The sequence below is a fragment of the Caretta caretta genome, chromosome 1 (assembly GCF_965140235.1).
Source record: "Caretta caretta isolate rCarCar2 chromosome 1, rCarCar1.hap1, whole genome shotgun sequence".
NCBI lineage: Eukaryota > Metazoa > Chordata > Testudines > Cheloniidae > Caretta > Caretta caretta.
In genome coordinates, this window is record NC_134206.1 from 56,643,278 (window position 1) to 56,664,874 (window position 21,597).

The 21,597-nt window shown below is 40.5% G+C and overlaps 1 protein-coding gene across 7 annotated transcripts in view; it reads right to left on the reverse strand.

Moving 5' to 3' along the window:
* Nucleotides 1-9,132, reverse strand: part of WDFY2 (WD repeat and FYVE domain containing 2) — a 146,667-nt gene extending 137,535 nt beyond the window's left edge. For 2 of the 7 annotated variants that reach the window (XR_007356501.2, XM_048848948.2), the window contains exon 1: nucleotides 8,848-9,127. Coding sequence is in view for 5 of the 7 variants with exons in the window: in XM_048848948.2 (XP_048704905.1) it covers nucleotides 8,848-8,984 (137 nt within the window). In the remaining 2 variants the exon portion in view is untranslated. Of the gene's footprint in view, nucleotides 1-8,847 lie in introns of all 7 variants that reach the window. The other 5 variants (XM_075128284.1, XM_048848938.2, XM_048848918.2 and 2 more) reach the window with 4 other exon arrangements.
* Nucleotides 9,133-21,597: the final 12,465 nt, after the last annotated feature.

Sequence of the window (21,597 nt, forward strand, 5' to 3'; positions counted from 1 at the left end):
GAACAGACTGTCTTAGAATGTACTAACACAATTAGCAGCTTGCAAGTTTCACACATAGAGGGAGAGAAACAGTACCAAAAACCAAGAGACCTCTTAATTAGTAATACCCTGGAATTTAATCTATGGGGAATCAAACTCATTTGTGATTTTAATACAGAACGTCTTTAATATGATCCAACACAAGGTCAAAGATGTCACTTCACTAGATGCATGATAATCAAACAAGTAATCAACAAAACAGCTAATATGCTGCTCCCACTATTTTGGCAGTAAAACAGGGTACACACATGTCAATTAAGAACAGTTATTTTTCCCATGCTGCCTTCAATGTCTGGAACAGCTTCTGACCCTATGAGAAGAGCTATCCACTCTCCTTTTCTCCCTCACGTCCATTTTCAGTGTTCACTTCTTCTGGTTAGACATCCAACACTCAGTTCCACCCTGGGCCTTATTCCAAATACTGTCACCATGTTGTAATTTATCAAATTAGCTTAAAAATACCAAAAGGAACAACAAATTGTGTCCATAACAATAAATATTTCATGAACTGCCACATTTGTAACCCTAAATTCCCCCATATTCCCTCCTCACATCCACTGAGGATTTATACATTGATACATTGTTTCCCATTTCACAGAATCATGGAAATGTAGGGCTGGAAAAGACCTCAAGAAGTCATCAAATCCAGCCCCCTGTGCTGAGCAGGACCATGGAAACCCAGACCATCCTTGACAGATGACTACTGTGGAATCCTCTACTGATGAGGATTCCACCATCTCCCATGGAAGCCTCTTCCAGAGTAACTACCCTTATAGCTCAAAAGTTTCTCCTAACATCTATTCTAAATATCTTGCTGTAGACTAAGCCAATTACTTCTTACCCCACCTCCAGTGAATATGCAGAACAAATGATCACCTTCCTCTTTATAAAAGCCCTTACGTATTGTAGATTGTTATCAGGTCCCCCTTCAGTCTTCTTTTCTCAAAATTAAACATGCCCCATTTTTAACTTTTTTTCATAGGTCAAGTTTTCTAAACTTATCATTTTGGTTGCTCTTCTCTGGACTGCTCCAATTTGTCCACATATTTCCTAAAGTTTGGTGCTTAGAATTGGACACAGTACTCTACCTGAGGCCTCATCAGTGCCAACTAGAGCAGGACAATTACCTCCTGTGTCTTACATACAACACTCCTGTTAATACATTCCAAAATGATATTCGCCTTTTTTGCAACTGCATCACATTGTTGACTCTCATTCAATTTGTGATCCACTACAATACCCAGAACCTTTTCATTAGTACCAACACCTAACCCAGCTATTCCCCATTTTGTAGTTGTGCGTTTGATTTTTCCTTTCTTTATTGCAGTTTATCTTGTTCATTTCAGACCAATTCATCAAGGTCATTTTGAATTTTAGTCCTGTCCTCGAAAGCACTTGTAACCCCTTCCAGCTTGGTGTCATTTGCAAAATTTGTAAGCATACTGATGACATGGATAATAGGGTGGAGAGTAAGATATTCAACAGTATCTGACCCAGGACTGACCCCTGTAGGATCCCATTTTGTAAGCTCCTCAGAGTAGGGAGCTGTCATTTTGTTCACCCATAAACAGTGCTGTAGTTGGGGATAGTGCTTTAAGTAACTACTACTTCTGCAGTAAACTACATTGGGAATTCATACAAAGCCTGTATAGAGAAGACACACCACACTCAAATACCCATTGCCAACACACTCAGATCTTGCACTGATGGCACACTCCTTCTTAACTTCTACTGCAAACCAATGGTCAACTGTCTAGTGCATACCACCCTTACTGCAGCAATGGATTCAGGAACTAAGCTGCACAGTACTGCACTCCACCACATCCTCTTTTTGGGGTGCTGCATTCAGACCACTGAATGTTCACCTCTTCCTTAAAATACTTCCCAGGTGTGATTTAAAATAAATTCTTAAGATATAGTCTATGCCACTATATGCCCAACTTCCTTGACATGGCCAAGAAGATACAAGGAACCAGAGTTTATTCTAAGTCTTTAACAGCTGAAACGCCAAATTTCAATACCTCACAGTGTATTTCACAAGCATGCAAAAAAGTACACTGAAAAGTTATGTGGATGTCAATTATGGTGAAGTGTGCTTTCCCTGCAACCATATTGAGCAACACCAGTAATGTGTGGAAATCTAAATTCCTTCTATAGATCAAAACCCTTTGCCGTACAAATTCTTTAACAGAATTGCTGACTAACAAGCCCAGAAGATAATCCATGGACAGGTGTGTTACGTCAAACTAGGCTGATCTAAATTGAAAAAGCCTGATGAAAACCTCAAGTTGCAAAACAGCATGAGCAATACAAGTTAATGTTTTATAGTTCATTGGATGTGGAGTGAATAGAGAGGCCAATATGAACTCAGAATGTAAACCTTCAGAGGTCTTCATCTGTTATGTTTATACAGTACCTAGTACAATAAGGGTGGGGCCTTTAGGTGCTGCAGCAACACAACAGAGTAGGGGGGCTAGTACACATTTATTTTTATAGTTTACTTCTAACTTATTACCCTTTATGGCATAAAATTACTTTTCCAAGTTTTGTTTCCTTTTAAGTTATTACAACTACTGCATTTTAGAAAATGACAAAGAAAATCAGATGAAGAGTTTTGATGATTCCCCCATTATGGACTACAGTACTGGATCAGAATGGAGCAGAGGTATAATGCTTGACCTTAACTCCCAAGTTTTCAAAATCAACTATATGGGAGTTAAAGCCCAGGACTTTCACTGAGATGAGAACACAGTCCAGAGAAATGAGTTCACAGTCAGAAAAGCTCTGCAGACTGTCAAGTTGGTATAGATCTCCTACCATGCTTCTCTGGCTGACAGTGCAGACTGACCAATGGCAGCCACCACCCCACGATATATCCAACCTTGCTCAGAGCAGGTTCAGAGGACACCATGATTAAAACACTAGCAGCCAGACTGCACTAGCACCCCCAACACTGGTGAAGCTGCATGCTAGTAGCTTCAGAAGTTTGCCAATATAGACAAGTCTGAACTACAGCCCCGACAAATGGGCAAGTCAATCCATTTCTCCCTCTGTATCCAATGTTTGGCTAAGGATAGCTACCTCCCCCACAATGCTATGGTGAAGATTTAATATTTGTACAGTGACTTGAACTTGTGACAGGCCAACGACCTAAATTTCAGAGGTGTCCAGCACACACAACCTCTTTCAGAGTGGTCTGATTTAAATTGAAATTATTTAAATCACCAATTTTAATAATAATTTAAAGCAGCAAGCAGGAAACCTTGATTCAAGACACTGATTTTAAACTGTGTTTTGCATTTGCACTTTTTAAGTTACTTTCCTAAAGAAAGGCTGATTCTCTTTGGCTGGTAACTATTAAAACATGCTGATTTGCAACTAAATGTAGCCTACACATTAAATTGTGCTTCTTTTTACTCGTCGGGGGGGGGTACACTACATCTACACACATTTGTTTAAGTAATAATATAGTAAACTTTTATTCAGTCCTTGTTTTTTTTACATTTTTATTGTTAGAAACTGTGAATGATGCATTTCTTATTTACTATATGATGTGTTTTTTTTACTTGTGATTTGTGTAAAACTATTTGGATAGAAATTCAAATACAATTAAAATGCATAAAAGCATCACTTTAAAATTGTTTTATTAGTTAAATAAAACTGCGAGATACATAAACTTTCTAATAAAAGTGTTTCTTATCAAAACCTCTCCTGCATTTAAAATTGATTTATTCAAAGTATCTGTGCTCAGTAAATTCAACTGATAGTTTCGAACCACTATGCCCTTCAAAATTTTAGAACTAGTAGATCTCATCCTCTCAGCTGTTTTTTATTCATAAATTGGAAGAGAACAAACTTTTCTGCTTTTTCAACTCCCATTGGTTTCTTAACTTTGAACCAACTAAGAACTAGCTGAATAGACTAAAAAGAAAGTATTCTCTCACACCAGCAGAAAAAGCTACTGATGTCAAAAGCTGGTTTAGCACTTCAACAAACTCTAGCTCCAGGTTCTTAGCCAGTGACTTATACCAGTGGTTTGACTTTCTTTAAAACTGGGTACCCAACATGTACTGCTTTATATTTTTTAAATTATTGTAATGGATATTAAGTTTAGTCCTTAACATTGGTTATCAATTTCAAATATTTTTCTTTAAAATCCTCTAAAAAAAATAAACCTATCAGATTTTTTTGGTTTAAAAAAAAATTAAATTCTAACCACCTTGATTTCCTCTCAAGTCAATGGGAAGTAGGAATGCTCAGCACGTTTGAGAATTTGGCCAATATGTATCATAAATTTCCAGAGCCCCTTGAATTTAAAGACCAATGACAAGACATTCAGTTCTGGATCCTTAAAAATTCCAATATTTAGCCTGAAGTGTAAAAGCTTTTGGCACACTTTCAATCTAAGCTGTGTATGATATAGGATTCCACGTGTTGGGATCTAAGTGGCTGTCAGCTCCAGCAGTTTGTTAGCAGGTAGGGCAGTGTGAAAGAAAGCTTCTAATCTTGTTCTCAGAACTTCACCTTATCAGATTTAAACAAACATTCTTAGATAGGCTTTAGCTTTCACCAGTGTAAACAGGTATACTCACTTCTTCTAAAACAAAGTCAAAATAAAGTTAGACAATTATTTGTTCCAGTGTGCATCCACATCATATACATTATACCATTCCTCAATATCCCACGTCATGATAAATATTAACCCAAACAGTTCAGAGACCACAGACACACTGGAAGATGTTTTGGTTTAACAATCTGCATTATCTCAACTTTAAGATCAGGATTCAGAAACCAGTTTTGTAGAATACAGGGGTCATCAGATTTCATGTTTTTCCAAATTAAAACCAAAAATCTTAAGAACTTTAAAAATAAACTAATACATCCTTTATTTTGACAGAGTCAACTTTAAGAATGTTGCTGTTATACATGTAAAGTACATTCTGTTCAGGTTCTCATATTGCATCAGCCATGAGGGTATTGTTAGCTATTGTTTAAAATGATCGTTAAAAGTCTACAAAGCAATGAACCCAGGCACAACTCTGGGCATTGCACAAAATACAGAAAGACATCAAGACTCCATATCCTAGACAGTTTATGAAATGAAGAGCCAGATGATGCAAAACAGACACCCACCTTAAAGCCTAGCTTTGATTGTTAAACATTGATGGTGTTAGGAATAAAGAGCCATTTGATGACTCTCTTGCATTCATAAAAAATTCCTAATCCCAAATGTTGGATACAAATCATTCCAGCTGAAGCTGATTAATAAATTTCAGAGTATCTCACATACAACTGATACACATAATTAGAGCCCTGCGTAGATACAAAATTTCTATCCGCATCTAATCTGCGATCCGCAAACATGGTCCGCAGATATCCGTATCTGCAGATATAAAACAGATACCCACAGATTTGCAGAGCTCTACACATAATAGGTCTCACCTCAGCCAGAACTACCACCTGCTTCCATAAGTAAGGAAACGGGCATAAACTCTCCACCTTCATTACTAGTTTGATTTCCCATTTAACATTGACCCTCATTCTGTATTGGCTTAATTGGAGTACATAAGCCAATACAGAATGAGACTCAATGTTAAATGGGAAATCAAACTAGGAGGCAGCATAGCACTGAAGTGATGAAAGCAAACATTGTCACTTGTTGCATTCCATTACCATGCTCTTGTCTCTGTAACAAGAAGGCTACAAGTTTACTCCCAAGCTGCTGTCCTCCAAATAAAGCTTAACACAGATCTCTGAATTCCTTAACTGCAATAGAAGTAGTGACAACTGAAATAAAGTACTACTTCAGCTATGAATCCAAAAATGATCATCCACTTACATAAATCCATTCCTAACTAAAGTAATGAATTAAGTGTAGTTAATGAAAGAATGTATTAGCGTCAAGTGGAAGAGTCAGAAGGTTTCCAGATTACCTAACAAAGGCACCTCTAGTTTTCCTAGATCCACCCTGTACTGCCAACAGCACTCCAAACATCAGCAAGAAAGAAGCAAAAGAATCACTTTTAAGCGGGTTTATCAACAGGCAGATTAATCATCATACCAGAAGATTTTAAATACCCATGTTCCTTAGCGATACTCTACAGATCTCCACTTTACTATAGGCTCCTTCAGACAAAGGCTTCTTTTAACAGAGAATCTCTACATGGCGTACAGAAATGTTACCTTACAGTGTCATGCTGCTATTCTGGCACGTAAAAATTAGGGGGTTTTATACCTTGTAAAAAGTAGTGCAAGAAACAATAAGACCCCTTACTCTCTTTCTCTAAGGGGAAAGATATCAGGTACATTCACTCTATTAAGATAAAGAATGTTTGAGAAGTATTTTCTTACAGCGCAGAACATCAGTGGCATCAATCCAGCACGTCATTATGCGCCAACTGCTACTATACTCATGCTTTACTCAGCGTCTCGCACAGCGAAATTTGGCCATATCACTTAAAATAAGTGGATTTCACATTTTCAGTCACTAGCAATTCCACAGTATACCAGCCTCTAAGAAGCTGAAGTGTTTTCTTTTCATAACAGACACGAGAGCTTATTGGAGCCCAGGGCATAGACGAACTTTAATGAGATTTTGCATAGTTCAGGTATCAGACAGGTAACCAGAAACTAACTTATGGTAACACTTAGGCTTTTTCAATACTAGTACACTGATAAAAGGGCATTCTTTTTAATGACAATACTGGAGTCTAAAGTAAGGAAAATCCTGAACCTGAGACAAAGTGCCTATGGGCCAACAATCTGGTTTAAAAAAAAAAACAACCCACAATCCTGTTAGGAGCAGATAAGTCAACTGATTTTTGGTTGTGTGATGATGCGGGGAAGGACACCTTAGTGGTTTGACCATTGGCCTGCTAAACCCAGGGTTGTGAGTTCAATCCTTGAGGGGGACATCCCAGGATCTGGGTCAAAAATTGGGGATTAGTCCTGCTTTGAGCAGGGGGTTGAAGTAGATGACCTCCTAAGGTCACATCCAACCCTGATATTCTGTGGTGCTATAGTATCATATAGAGCTTTACTTTGGGGGTAGGGATAGGTTAGTGGTTTGAGCATTGGCCCGCTAAACCGAGGGTTGTGAGTTCAATCCTTGAGGGGGCCACTTAGGGATCTGGGGCAAAAATTGGGGATTGGTCCTGCTTTGATCAGGAGGTTGGACTAGATGACCTCCTGACATCCCTTCCAACCCTGATATTCTATGATTCAATGAAACTACATTTTAGAATTGTTATTATATGGGTTCCAATTAGGATCATGGAACATTTTTTTATTTTAAGGGAAAGCACTCCTATAGAGTTAACAAAATGAAACCATTCTAGATGTAAGAGGAAATGCCACTAAATGAGGTAAATTTGAACTCTTTCAGAAAAGAAAAGAAAAGAAAAGAAAAGAAAAGAAAAGAAAAGAAAAGAAAAGAAGCATCATTGGATGGTTTAAGACATACTTTTATGTTGTGGAGTAAGACTAATAAAAATTATAAAAATACCAGACAGTTTAGCAGTTTTACAATACTAGATATTGGACTGGTTTCTTATCCTTTAGATATGTTATTTTTAAAAGAACTAGCAGGAAATGTTTTTGTTAGATAAGAACTAGAAGCGCTGTTTCAGTGAACAACATTGGTATCTTCTGTTTCGTGTCAAAACAAATCTCACATGGATTTGTCAAAAGCTGCATGTGTTGAAACTGGTCTGACAAATTAAGCATCAAACACAGATTAACGAATAATATAAACTGCTCATATTGAAACGCTAAAAAGTTTGATTCCCCAATCTAACAGATTTACTTAACTGTAGCTACAAGACTAAAATACACAAAAGGCTATTCAGTGCAACTGTTGTAGCTCATTGTTATCAACTCTGAGTTTGACATATCTTTCTGAATGCTGATTTTAATAATATAAACAGAAATTGAACATGAGACTACAGTAATTTGAGTGACATTTTGCTACAAACATTAGCAGCTCCTTCTTAGCAAGTTACCAAACAACACACACAGCAATGCAACTGTTGTTTTAAAGGCCTGCTGAAGTACAATGTTGGACTGAAAAAAATCCAGCTTGGCTTCTGTGAATATATTTACATGAAATTTTCAAGGAGCATCATTTGTGAAATCCTCCACTACATTTTATGACAAAGGAAAAGTCAGGCACTGACTTGCACACCACTTCTGGCGTACAGTAACAAGCATATTATGGAAAATGACTCACTTCAATTTTCAGGACAGAACATTTTAGCATGTGTGACCACAAATCTGGAATCCCGGAATCTCTGATATAAAAGTTAATTAAAGATACGTTATTGGTTTTGACCAGGCATCAACCACAACATATCCTTTCTCACGTCTGTGTAGTCTGAATCATGCACACCAGTCAGATGCAGCAGAGTTACCATGACACGGTGAGCTCCCTGGCAGAGTGAGCAGTGTGCACACATAATAGGCCTGATCAATATTTAATCTACTCGGCGTATGCTCTGCCCGAGCAACTCGTTCGTGTCTCCTTCTGCAAGACACAGGCCAGCCCAGCACCGAGCGGATCGCCCTGCTAACCACGGGGGCAGGTCTGATACACGCAGAGCAACCCCTTTCCCACCCCAGTTTTTGCACACAGAGCCCGTTGCACCCCTGCAGGGAGACCACTACGGGACCCCAGCCCCACGGGTGGGCTCGTCTCATGCACGCGCGCGCAGCATCACCGCGGACCCACACGCGCTCCCCGGGGACCCCGGGCACTGCCGCCCTGGCTGCGGGCGGGGCCGAGGCGGCGTGCCCGCCTCCCCCTGCCAGTACCTGTCCTCGGAGACGCTGATGACCCCGTCCTCCTTGGGCACGATCGCGGCCATGCTCACTACATCCTGGGAACCCTCCACCTTGCTGAGCAGGACGGGCTTGCGGGTCAGCGCCTTGGGCTGGATCTCAGCGGCCATGGGCAGCGCCGGCGGGCTCGGGCTCGGGCTGCGGCAGGGGACGGGGGCGGCGCCGGTCTGCAGCAGCAGCAGCAGGAGGAGGAGGAGGGGCCGCGTCTCGCGCCTTGTGGAATCCCTCAGAACCAGGAACCAAAACAGCAGCTCGCGCGGCAGCTAGCGCCGCCCCTGCCACTAAAGCGCCCCGCCCTCCCCGCGCCGGGCCACTGTGGCAGCGGCACTTCCGGGAGCCCCGCCCCCCGCGCGGCCCCAGGCACCCAATCGGGAGCGGGGCAGCCGGCCTGGGTGCACGGCGGGGAGGGGTTTGCGCCGACCGACTGACGCAAGAGGCGCGGCTCGGCTTCCCCTTCTCCCCGGCTGGCGGAGGGTGATCGCGGCGCTGAGGCCATCAAGGTACTTGGGTGGCGGGAGCCCAACCCTGACGGAGCCCCGGGCATGTTCCGTGCCCGCCTTTCTTCTACACGGGCTGGGGTCGGGCTGGCCCCATTGCTGAGGGGGCGGGGAAGGGCGCAAATAAACTCTACAGCTCCCCTTGCCGACTCTCCCTGCGAGCCTGCGCCGGCTGGATGGAGTCCGTCTTCTAGGGTCAGAGCAGCTGATAATTAGCTTGGTGTCGGGGTGTTCCTTCCACCCCATTTCCTCCATTCAAGCTCCCCTCCCCAGAAGGAGGGAGTTATGTGGGATAAGAGCATGGATGAGGATGTCAGCTCTGCACAATTAGGATCTCCTTTGTGCTGGGGGGCCTCCTTCTGACGCCAGAAACATCAATTTTACTAATTAGTTATTTTTAAATAAATATTACGTTAAAAAAGATTCTCACCTGACTCCTTCAAAATTATCAGTCCTTTCCCTAATTACTCTGGCTTCTTCACATGTCGAATATCCTACTGAAAGATTAATTCCTCTGCAAAGTATAACAAGAAAAAGGTGTTTTACCATTTGGGGTTTGACCACCAAAGTAGTTCAGGAGGGTACAAGGCAAAAGAGAGGATAGGTGGAAGAGGAAAAAGCTGCAGGACCCAAACTCTGCCCATACATGTTGCAAAAATACTAGTAATGTCTTGTAATAATGGTATAGAATGACAGAAAGAGTTGCTGTCAAGACTAAACAATGAACTTTCTGTATAAATAATCTTTAACAAGAATTAATATTGTGCAAATTATAGATTCAAATAGGTCACTAGTTTATCATCTCATTTGCTGGCCTTGGGAAGGGTTTTAGTTTGTTGATTCACTTGAATTAGAAAATCTCAAAGTTAAAGACTCCTGTTCAGTAGGTTTAGAAACTTCCTTCACTAAGGTAGTGTTTGCAGTGTGACCCTAGTAGCCAAGGTGCTCAAACTACTGAGATTGGAAGCAGCTGAAGATGCCTTTTAATCTATACTGAGTCTCAATCACATAGGATCACAAGTTACAGCTACATCCAGTAACAACAGCTGATATCCAATATTCTTCATAGTTTTATCAGGACTGGGTTCCCAATGCAGGAAAGCACTTAAGCACTGTAGCTCATGAAAGCTTATGCTCAAATAAATTTGTTAGTCTCTAAGGTGCCACAAGTACTCCTTTTCTTTTTGCAGATACAGACTAACACGGCTGCGACTCTGAAACCATACTTTAGGAATGTACTTCAGCACTTTTTCTGAGTAGAGCTGCATTCTTAAAGTGGGGTCTGGGTTGTCTGGTTTAAACTGGGGCAAATGTCAGCCTGTATTCCAATGGTAAAAGAAATTCTGAGACCTTTTACCTTTGACACATTCTTTCTCAAAGCTGGCAAACTGTAGCCTGTTGCAGCAACTAATGGGAAACCAGATAGGTATGTCCCTTTTCTTCACAGAGGTCTGCTGCTATTCTTTTCTACTCCTATTAGCTAATTCAACAGGTTTGAGAGGCTCGTTGGATTTTTTTTTCTGGCCATTCTGCAACCATCTGTAATATACATGTCTGTAAGGAATAGGGAGGACAAAGACTGGAGGGAGATATTTCAAGGGTCTCTTGTGTTCCTATTACTTTTTCCTTTCTTCATATTTTATGATTGAAGGAGTAAGTTTGAAATAATGATTAGCAGAATTGTTGTAAAAGTTGGTGGCACTCTAAAATGTCAGTCCATATTAAATGGACATTTATATTAAAATTATTTTTGTATTATTACTCTTCTGCATCACACAAAGGTTATTTTATTGATTTAGGCTAGAGAACAGTATCTGAGTGATCCTCAAAAATTATGCACAATGGGGTGTAATTAAACACAGGTCCACCAAGTAAAATTAATTGCACGAACACAACTGCAGTATTTACATGTATTATCAATAGAATGTTTCTGCAATTCAGTTTCTTACTTTCATGGGGAAGGAGGGATTTTTATTCCCCCCAGGAAACTCACCCTAATCCCAACATCTGGTTTCCAGCAAGTTTCTGCTTTTTAGTCAGCTTTTCTGCTAGGTAAACTGAGACACAGGGTGGTCAAATAACTTGCCCAAAGTTACATTCATATTGTGCTAACGCTGATGAAAAGGCATTTACTCTTGGGGTCAGTGTTATTAAAGGCAAACTTTCACCATCTATTACAAGAATTCTGCAAAATCACATGAAACATGTCTTTGTCACAGTTCTTCACTACCGAAGGGCTTTTCAGACTTAAGGCAATACTGCAGCTGTAAATTTGGGTTCATCCATAGTTACCACCAAGCAGCAGTTTTCCATGTGATTAGTGCTTCTACCCCATAAACAGAAGAGGGAGGGAGGGAGAAAAATACTGGATCGAAGTCTGAGTACCACAAGTGGTATATTTGCTTCCTAAAAAGCATGTGCACTTGGGAAAAAAATCATTACATGCCTCTCTTGCTAGCGTGGAGGCTTTTGTATTCTTTTTGCAGCTGATCTCTGAAAGCACAAATGGAGAGAAATAAAACTGTTGATATCATCCAAGGGTGTTTTGCGGATTTTATTTTGTTACTGTAAATTGTGAAACAGAACGAAGCCTAGTTACAGGCATGGTATTCTTGGAAGATACAACAGAGAGAGAGAAAGAAGTCATTTCTGCATTGGTCCTTACTATTAAAAATGTCCTCGAAAAATTCCTCCATAAGGATAGTAGATTGCCTCTGAAAAAATTAACCTTTGTTTGTACAATATCAGTATAATTTAATCTGTGTTCATCAATGAGAGACAAGATGGGAGAGGTAATGTTTGTATTGGATATTTTAGTCAGCAATGGTCCTTGTTTTATTTTGCATTTTGCTGTAGCTGTTTGTAAACAGAAATGTCTCTCCCTCTACTAGTTTTGGTCCTTCCTATCTGATGTACTTCTGTTTACTCCTTTTTTTTTTTTTTTTCCCCCTCCCAGTGGGAGTGAAATGAACATACCTTTTGGTGATAGTACTTTTGAATTCACATATTTGATGACACCATCACAACTCTGGGAATCAGCGGTGGCCTCAGGCCATGGTGGTTACATACACTTGAGCCAAGCCCCAGGTGCTCACACCAGGACAGTATACCAGAAAACCTTCTTTGATTCCTCATCTGCAATCCTGTTTGATGCTCCTGGGCTGCAGCAGAAAGAAATTCCCTACCTACCACCACTGTCTCCTTGCTCTCTGGGTCCATCTTCTGGCTTCTTGGACAATATAGTGGAGTAAGAATCTGAAGGTTTAAAAGTAGATGTCATAAGCAGGTAATCATAGCCTAAGTCAATAGTTCTCAAGGGCTATGCGTACCCCTTGGGGTACACAGAGGTCTTTCAGGGGCTACATCAACTCATCTAGATATTTGCCTAGTTTTACAACAGGTTACATAAAAAGCCCTAGCAGTAAGTACCAACTAAAATTTCATACAGGCAAAATGAGAACGTAAGCAATTTTTCAGTAATAATATGCTGTGACATTTTTGTATTTTTATGTCTAATTTTGTAAGCAAGTAGTTTTTAACTGAGGTGGAACGTGGGGTACGCAAGACAAGTCAGACTCCTGAAAGTGGTACAGTAGACTGGAAAGGTTGAGAACCACTGGCCTAAGCGAGAGTTCAGGCAGGCATGAGAGGATTAGAGAAGTGGCATAGGAAGGTGAAAGTGGAGTGGTCCAGCATGGAAGGAGCTGGATGGAGTCCCCAGCCCATCTGTGAGCAGTATTTTTTAGTTAACTACAGCTGCAGACTTGAAACTTCTGTAAGTTTGAGGGGACATTTCTCTCCCAGCACAACATAGCAACATTTGTCTATGTTGTGTTGCCACTTTAGTTCATGCCTTTTTTTTGCTGCATGATTATTTTAATATTACATCATCATGCAACTTGATGAACCTCCAAACAAATAATGGGACCTGGAAATCCAGCACGCCTTGGGATCATCCTGTTAAAATTGAGTCAATCTAACAAACAGGGTGGCAACAGGAGCTCACAAAAAAGTTTAGCTCTCTCCATTGTGAAAACAGACCATTTATTCCTACCCTTTGTTTCCTATCTTTTAACCAGTTACTGATCTATGAGAGGACTTTTCCTTTTATCCCATCTACTTAGTTTCCTTAAGAGCCTTTGGCGAAGGATGTTGTCAAAGACTTTCTTAAAATCCTAGTAGTACTTTATATCGACTGACACCTTCAAAGAATTCTAATAGAGCTGTGGAAGCACAGCTTCCCTTTAGAAAAGCCATGTTGACTTTTCCCCAACAAATTGTGTTTATGTATGTGTATGATTCTTTTCTTTACTATAGTTTCTACCAATTTTTCCAGTACTGAAGTTAGGTTCTATTGCCTACCCCTGCCACATCCCAGAACAGCCAGTGAAAAACCATCAGAGACAACAACAAACAATCCAACCCACTTAAAGGTGGAAAAGAAACTCTGCAACATGCCAGGAGTTCACCCTGCCTGTGAACAGAAACAAAGGACTGTTTTCAGTCTTACATAGTTTAGAAAAAGGGACTTCAGTGAGGAAAAACCTTGGCAGAGGGGGACACTTTCATAGACATTTGGATCCTGGTTCTTGAGAAACCATTCAGCTCTGCCTGCAATGGACTGAACTTTCAGGAAAAATCTACTTTATTAGATAGGAAAGGTAACCGTTTATAAGTGTAGATCCAGGTTCGCTTTTATGATTGTGTTTCGTACAGTAACATCTTGTTTTCACCACTCTCTCGTTCCTAATTAAATTTTTTTTATTTCTTAAATAAATCCTGTTTAAGTGCTCACAAGTGCTGTGTGGTTTACAGGGTTACCCGCACCTTTCAGTGCAGAGGATCAGGAAATTCGGAGAGTAGCCAGTGTCAGTGACTGGATATCACAGAGGCATGATTCAAAGGGATTTGGGTGCGCCTATTGTTAACCTGCAAGGCAAAGGAAGGGCTGGGATAAGCCCAGAACAGCATGCTTGAGTGGTGAAGGGCTGGCAGTATCAGGGAGCTGACATCCAGTTACCACAAAAACACTCCCTTTTGCTGGATGCAGGGGGTAACAAGGTGACTTACAGTCCTGGGTACCCCAAGTACCATCACACCATGCTAAACCAAAAGGACTTGTATACACAAAACCACCACCACATAAAAAAGGTAAAAACACTTGGCATCAAGCAGAGCCACAAATGGCCATTTAATAGCCATCAAATTCAGCAGCCTCTTCTGTTCTCTCCAATGTCCCCCAGTTACTGCATTTTCACAAATTTAACATAAATCCCAGACATTATAAAGTAGGAAACAAACCTCTGAATTAAGCATCACTTAGGGCTTGTTTATACCGCGCAGCTTTTAGCAACAGCTTTGTCGCTAAAAGTCAGTGTGTGTAAATGCTCTTTGTCAGTACTTCGTCGGCACTTTTGCCAACAATATACTTCCAGCCCTGCGAGCAGCGTTAGCTTTGTCGGCAGGAGAGTGCTCCTGCCGACAAAACCACGTTCACAGTGCCACTTACGTTGGCAAAACTTTTGTCTTTTGTGGATGGGCTTTTTAAGTACCCATGAAAGACAAAAGTTTTGTTGAAACTTTTCAGTGTAGACATACCCTTACTGAGTAACTGCATATGTGTGTGCTTAAAATGTCCTCCCAGGCACCACACACTTGGTTTCTTTAGAGGTGGTGGTAGTCTTAACAAATTTACTGGAAATAAATTTTTAAATAAAATGCTTTTAATTTGAGATATCAACTTTAATATTTAAAAAATGAAAGATAATGGGGGAACAAGTGTATACAAAATTTCCTGAGGGGAAAAAGACCAAAACAAACCACTTTGTAGACCATCTATTCTGTGGAGCACTAACTTGTCTGAACTTGTTTTTAAAAAACAACTTGCATAAAAAAATGCATCCTCACATTCAGACGTGCTTTCCTCTATGTTGTGATTTTTGTTTTGCTGGCTTTAGCATTCTTATAGTGAATAATACTGGCTCATATGTTTTCTAAAAATAAACCCTCATGTGCTCTTAATGAGATTTATGACTCAGTTTTCTCCCATATTCCACTATTTTTGTGTGCTTTTTTTATAAATGTGGAAAATGCCCAACTTCTGTATTATGTGTAGAAACTGATGTGCAGCTGGAGTCTGAGTTATGAATTATGAGAAAAAGATTTAAAAGCACTCGTCTTCAGTGTCAACATACAGCACTTCATCTAAGACAAAGACATTAATGTTTAGCTACCATTAAGTGTTGTTGTCTCTTAACAGACTGTGTACATGTGGGAACAAAAAAGAGGGACGCTGTGTCAGTGTGTGGGCTGCAAATGAGAACTCCTGGCTCGCACATCTTGCTCCATAAGCAGTTCTTGCACTATATGCAGTCTTATTCCTGTTTTCTCTGTCCTCACTGACACATCTCCATATATTTTCTCAAGTTTTGGGCCTCTAACCTTGTCCACTATAGAAACTTTTGTTAGTAATTCCATTATCTTTTTAGTGGATCTCTCCACCAACCTATTCTTATTTTTCTCAGCTCTTTACTCTTGAACTTTTCCAGGCTTTCTTTCAAGACTTGACAAATTTTAAATTGTTTTTATACCTTCCTTTCCCATTTGCTCCTGAAGAAGTTATCAAGATAAGAATGTCATTGATAAGCGTAACAGTGTATCTTCTTATTTGGAAAGCAGAGAAAAGAAACTGCACACACAATCTACCTGAAAAAATAAGTGAATTTCTTGCACACATAGCACTAACTATATGATGGTTTTGAAGTGCTAAGTACCTGATCTTTCTCTGATTTAACTATAACAATTAAAAAAATATTTCTCCACGGAGTCTCAAAGGACCTTTTCACACAACGGCCTTTGTCTGCATACTAGATCACTCGATTTTTTTTTTCTTGAAATTTCTCACTTTTTCCTATTACTCATATGGTCCACCAGTGGGAGCTCTTATGCTGACAAGGGACTGGCAGCCACTGGAATTTCAGCTACCACGTCACTAGATCTTCTCTGAGCAGTGTTAAACAAGATTATGATTAAAACAGTGGTCTTCATTAACACAGTGGTCTTCATTAACACTCCCACTGTTGCTAGCTCACTTGGTGAGGTGTAGCAATGGTGGGATATTCTAAGAAAAAAGTCTAGTGCAGACACAGCCTACGGTCAACGTCATTTTAGGATGGTTATTGCTAACACAATTGTAGCAGAATTTCTGTTACCTGTGTGGACAGGGATTCTTTCCTGTGAAAGTTAGCCAAATCATCCTGAAGATTACCCCTTACTGTAAGAGTATAGAAAAGCTTTATACCACACAAATATTATTGCATGTCTGCCTGTGTGTGTAAGAAAGATGTTGGACCCTCAGTAAGGCTAATCTGTTCATTTAGGAATGTGGCAGGAGATCAGTTCCAACTGCTTACAGTTCCTAAACCAAGAGTGTTGTCCTCCTTTCTGTTTGGAAAGGGCTCCTTCAAAGAAAGCATGGAAAGGAACCTTGAGAGTAAAGAGCAGAAGATTTAGTTTGCATAGGAGGCTTAGGGCTCTGTGGCATAGAGTTGTTCTGGATGTCAGATCATCCAGTCATGTTCTTGCACACTTTAAGTCATCTTCTCTTTTGCAGATGAGTCAGCATCCCAGTCCCTCAATCAAATGAGTCTATGACCAAATATGAAAGTACCTGCACACCTACCTAATAGCTGGGCACCGTCACAGCGCTAGCTTACATAGACTCTCTTAGCAGCTTGCAGATTGGTCCCCTGCAGTTCAGGTTGATTGGAGCCAAAACAGCCTCCCTATTTCAGGCCTGATATAAGGGATTTAGCACAGCAGAAAGGCAGCAGCTTCCTATGCAGAGCCCTGAGTCAGAACAGAGGCAAATGGATGCTTAAAAGGTCCTTTCTGAGCGCAAACGGTGCTCAGAGGTCAAAAGAACTCTCCTTCTAGAGTAGAAAAGTTCCCCACAGCAGCACAGAGCTAAGCAGTGGAACCACTGAGAAAGGCAGCAGACTTCAAAGCAGCAAGACGCACTATGAGAGCTCTAGCACCTCCGCTGGAGGGCAGGAACCCTTAGCATGTAACCAGGGCCAGTGCAAGGATGTTTCGCACCCTAGGCAAAACTTCCAACTTGAGCCCGCCACCGCAAGCCCTGTGGCAGCTCCCACTCCACCCTGAGGCGCCCCCCCTCCCCTCGGCCTGGGGAGCCTGCTCCGCCTCCTCCCTGAGCACGCTGCTGCCCCTCCACTTCTCCCACCTCCCAGGCTTGCAGTGCCAATCAGCTGTTTGGCGCCGCAAGCCTGGGAGGGAGAGAAGCAGAGAAGGGCAGTGTGCTCAGGGGAGGAAGTGGAGCAGAGGTGAGCTGGGGCGGAGAGTGGTTCCCCTGCACGCCGCCTCCTGTTACTTGCTGCAGCTGGCCCTCCCTGCGCCCCCCTGCCCCAGCTCACCTCCGCTCCACCGCCTCCCCAGAGCGTGCTTTTGGCTGCCTTCAACCACTTGGTACCCTAGGCGGCCGCCTAGTTTGCCTAGTGGTTGCACCAGCCGTGCATGTAACAACCCTCAAGGCCTACAAGATGGGAGTTGGAAATGAGTTTCCCTTCCAGCAATTCTCTCTTCTGTGGGTAGCTACAGAAGGGAAAAGTCTTATATAACAAGTCACTGACACCTAGAAAGCCTGCAGCCAAAGCTCTTCCTCTACCAGTGTAGGGTGAGGGAGGAGAGAAAAAGGGAAAGCAAAGGAGAAACCAAGGCTAATCCATGGGGGTGGTGGTGAAAGGGGCATTTCTTGCACTGTGAGGCCTACATCAAAGACGGGAGAGAAGCGATTGGAGCAGATCCATCTCCACAAGAAGTCTTGACCAGTCCCTTGCACCTTCCAGTTAGGGGTTTGAGAGCTTCAGCTCTGGCTTTTAATTTAATCTTTTCTTTCATCCAAATTATTTTTTTATTTGCTCAAGATTTTTTCACTTGTCTCCTTCCTTCTTTGCCAGGAAAAAACACATATACACAAAGAACATGAGGGCCAATGCCTGGGTTCCATGCTTCTAGGACAATACATTTGGGGAGTGGGAGGACATGGGGGAGTCTGGCTATGTATAACTACCCTGAGGGAAATCTTTTATGCCCATTGCACTTTTGCATCTTAGTAAGTGGACACATACCACACTAATTCTAATTTATTGTAAAAGAAGAGATAAAAATTCCCAGACCATCTATTTAGGAGCAAGAAACTACAGGACTGTGCACTCAGAGGTCATTAACTATCCAGACATCTATTGCGTAACAGTAATAAATACTGCTTGCTAAACATGTATCATGAAATGGTTCTTAAATCATGCAGAGAATAATTTTACAATCCAGAAAACAGAATTCAAACAGAGAAAAAGCCATCCAGGACTTACTTATTGGCAGTAAGGAGGAATTGACCACAACATGACAGTTATATGAAAGTTTGGTACTAGTGACAATGAGCTACCTGAACACTACATGCAAACAGATCTGGACAATGGTCACTATTAAAATTTAAAATTGAAACTAATTAACATTCTAGCAGTCTTTGCTATATTAATTTTAGAAATATTGTGATTATGTTAATTAGGCAAAAGTAAAAACTATTTATTTTAATGGCAACTACCGTAAGATGCACTAATACAAGTGTAATAGATTTCAATAAGCAAATGTTGGGAAATTAAGAAACAATGAGCAGATGCAGCAATGGAAAGAATGTGACTGAATGTGGAAAAGGGCCAGTGCATTCAAAAGAACACATAATTATGGCACAAGACACCATAGTTCCTCTGCAAAGAAAAATGAATGGGCCTGTGTAATGTTCCAACTCCTACTGCTTGTAAAGCAATGGTTGTATGTGCTTGGCAGAGGGATGTGACTGAGTCCTACCTCTGTTGCACTGGACCATGACTGGGCTGAATAGCTGTCAGTTAACTCTGAAGTGACAGCTGGGACATAATTCACTCTTTGAATATTGAAACTTACTCCACGATCAAGAATTACTAATTGGCTACTGTTGAAGATAGGCAGACAGCAAACTGAGAATGAAAGGACCTTGTTCTTATCTACAGAAGAGCGCTGTGAGCTGTAGCTCACGAAAGCTCATGCTCAAATAAATTGGTTAGTCTCTAAGGTGCCACAAGTACTCCTTTTCTTTTTGTCAAAAGATTGTGTCTCTCTCACCAATAGAAGCTGGTCCAATAAAAGATACTATCTCATCCACCTTGTCTCTCTAATATCCTGGGACCAACATGGCTACAACACCTTTCCATACAGTGAAAGACTTGTCAGGAGAAAGTGTCTTTTTGATCTTCAACTAGCTGAAGAGAGCTATCTAGTGTGTGTGACTGGAAATGACAAGAAAGAAGAAAGACTTTACCTGGAGATGAATATAGGGAAGATAAAAAGTACTTAAAAGGGAAAGGTAATGAAATAGATAAGGAACTTATCTAAACAAAATAGAGTTAAATGACAGTACAAAGGAATTAGCAATACAGTAGAACCTCAGTTACAAACTGATTGGTCAAACACACACCTCACTTGGAACAGGCAGCATGCAATCAGGCAGCAGCAGAGACCAAAAAAAAAAAAAAGGGGGCGGGGGCAACAACAGTACGGTGTTATTAAAAAAAATGAAGGGAAAGTTCTAAAAAAAGGATTTGACAGGGTAAGGAAACTTTCTGTGCTTCTTTCATTTAAATTAATATGGTTAAAAGCAGCATTTTTCTTCTGCATAGTAAAGTTTCTAAACTGTATTAAGTCAACGTTCAGTTGTAAACTTTTGAAAGAACAACCATAACATTTTGTTCAGAGTTACAAACATTTCTGAAGTTCTACTGTATATTTTTGATAGTTGAGAGTGAAATGGGTTTAACAGGTAAAGGCCTGATTCTGCCATCTTCATGATGAGTTGTACCTTATTCAAGGAGTAGTCTCTTTTACATCAATGTTACAAGTATTCCTCACATGGAGTGTGCCAGTATCAGGCCCTAAAAACACAGAGATATGAATTTAGCTTAAAGTAAGGAAGGAGCAGAAAAATCTAGAGGAAAGTGTTAAGTTAATCACATAATCAATATACAGAATAAAATATACAGTACCAAAAGTGGAGAAGTATACATGTAATTTTTATTGGGCAGGGCATAGATTGTGGGATGCGCTAATTTGCTTTCCTGACCTTTACATTTTGGATGTGTGCTTGGAAAATAACCATGAATTGTATACTGACTTGAGAGAAGAGTTTATGAACAGGTAAAGATCAGAGCCAGTTCTGGAACAATCAAGCCTCTCCAACTGCAGCATCATGAAATTAAAAGCTATTTCCAACAACTGAAGAACTCATGGCTGAAGAAACGGCATTATTTGGTGCAGGACATTATTATGGAAAGAAAGTCCTCTCATCACAATTAATGTTATAATCAAGATTACATTATAAGCCTGATATTTATACCCCTTCTCTAAATTGGGACATTGAAAAAATTGTTGGCTAAAAATTGGGGTGATTAGGACTACAAAAAAGCATCCCTTAAATTTCAAATAAGTTCAAGAAAAGGTTTTGAATGTTCAGCTAATTACAAATTATCCCCCTTTGCACATTTGAAAATAATCCTTTTTCAGTGCCCTCACTTCAAAATGGAAATATTTACAAACTAAGGCCTTGATCCTGCAAGGGCCCTGTGCAGGCAGATCCCTGCATTGGCCTGGAGGTACACTGACTTCACTGGAACTATGTAAGTACCCAGAACAGGGCCTTATTGTATAGGTATACAATAATAAAAAAAAATTTCACACATAGAGTAGTTAAAAAGGGGCAGCATGTTCCAGCAGATAGGACTTTCTAGTTTCTACTAAAACTGGCTGGAAAATGAATTTTCTGTCCCATGAAAAATTTTGAGATTTTTGTCCCAAATTGTGACAAAGCCAAAATTTTAAAAAATTCTGTGAAATGAAATTCTGAAACAAAAATTGGGAAAAAAATGAAATGTTTCAGTTTACCAAACACTTTACTTTTAATATTTTTAAGTATAGATTTTTTTAAAAAACAAGTTGTTTCGAAATGAAAAATTGAAATTTTTCATTCAAAAAATGTCAGAATGGGGCATTTTGACATTTTCAAAACTTTTTTCCATTTACAATTTTTTTTTTATTGTTTCACCTCCCTGGGAAGTGCTTGCTTTTTGTAGATGAATCTCTGGTAGCTGCAACCAGTTTATGCTCCAAATTGACTGTGACT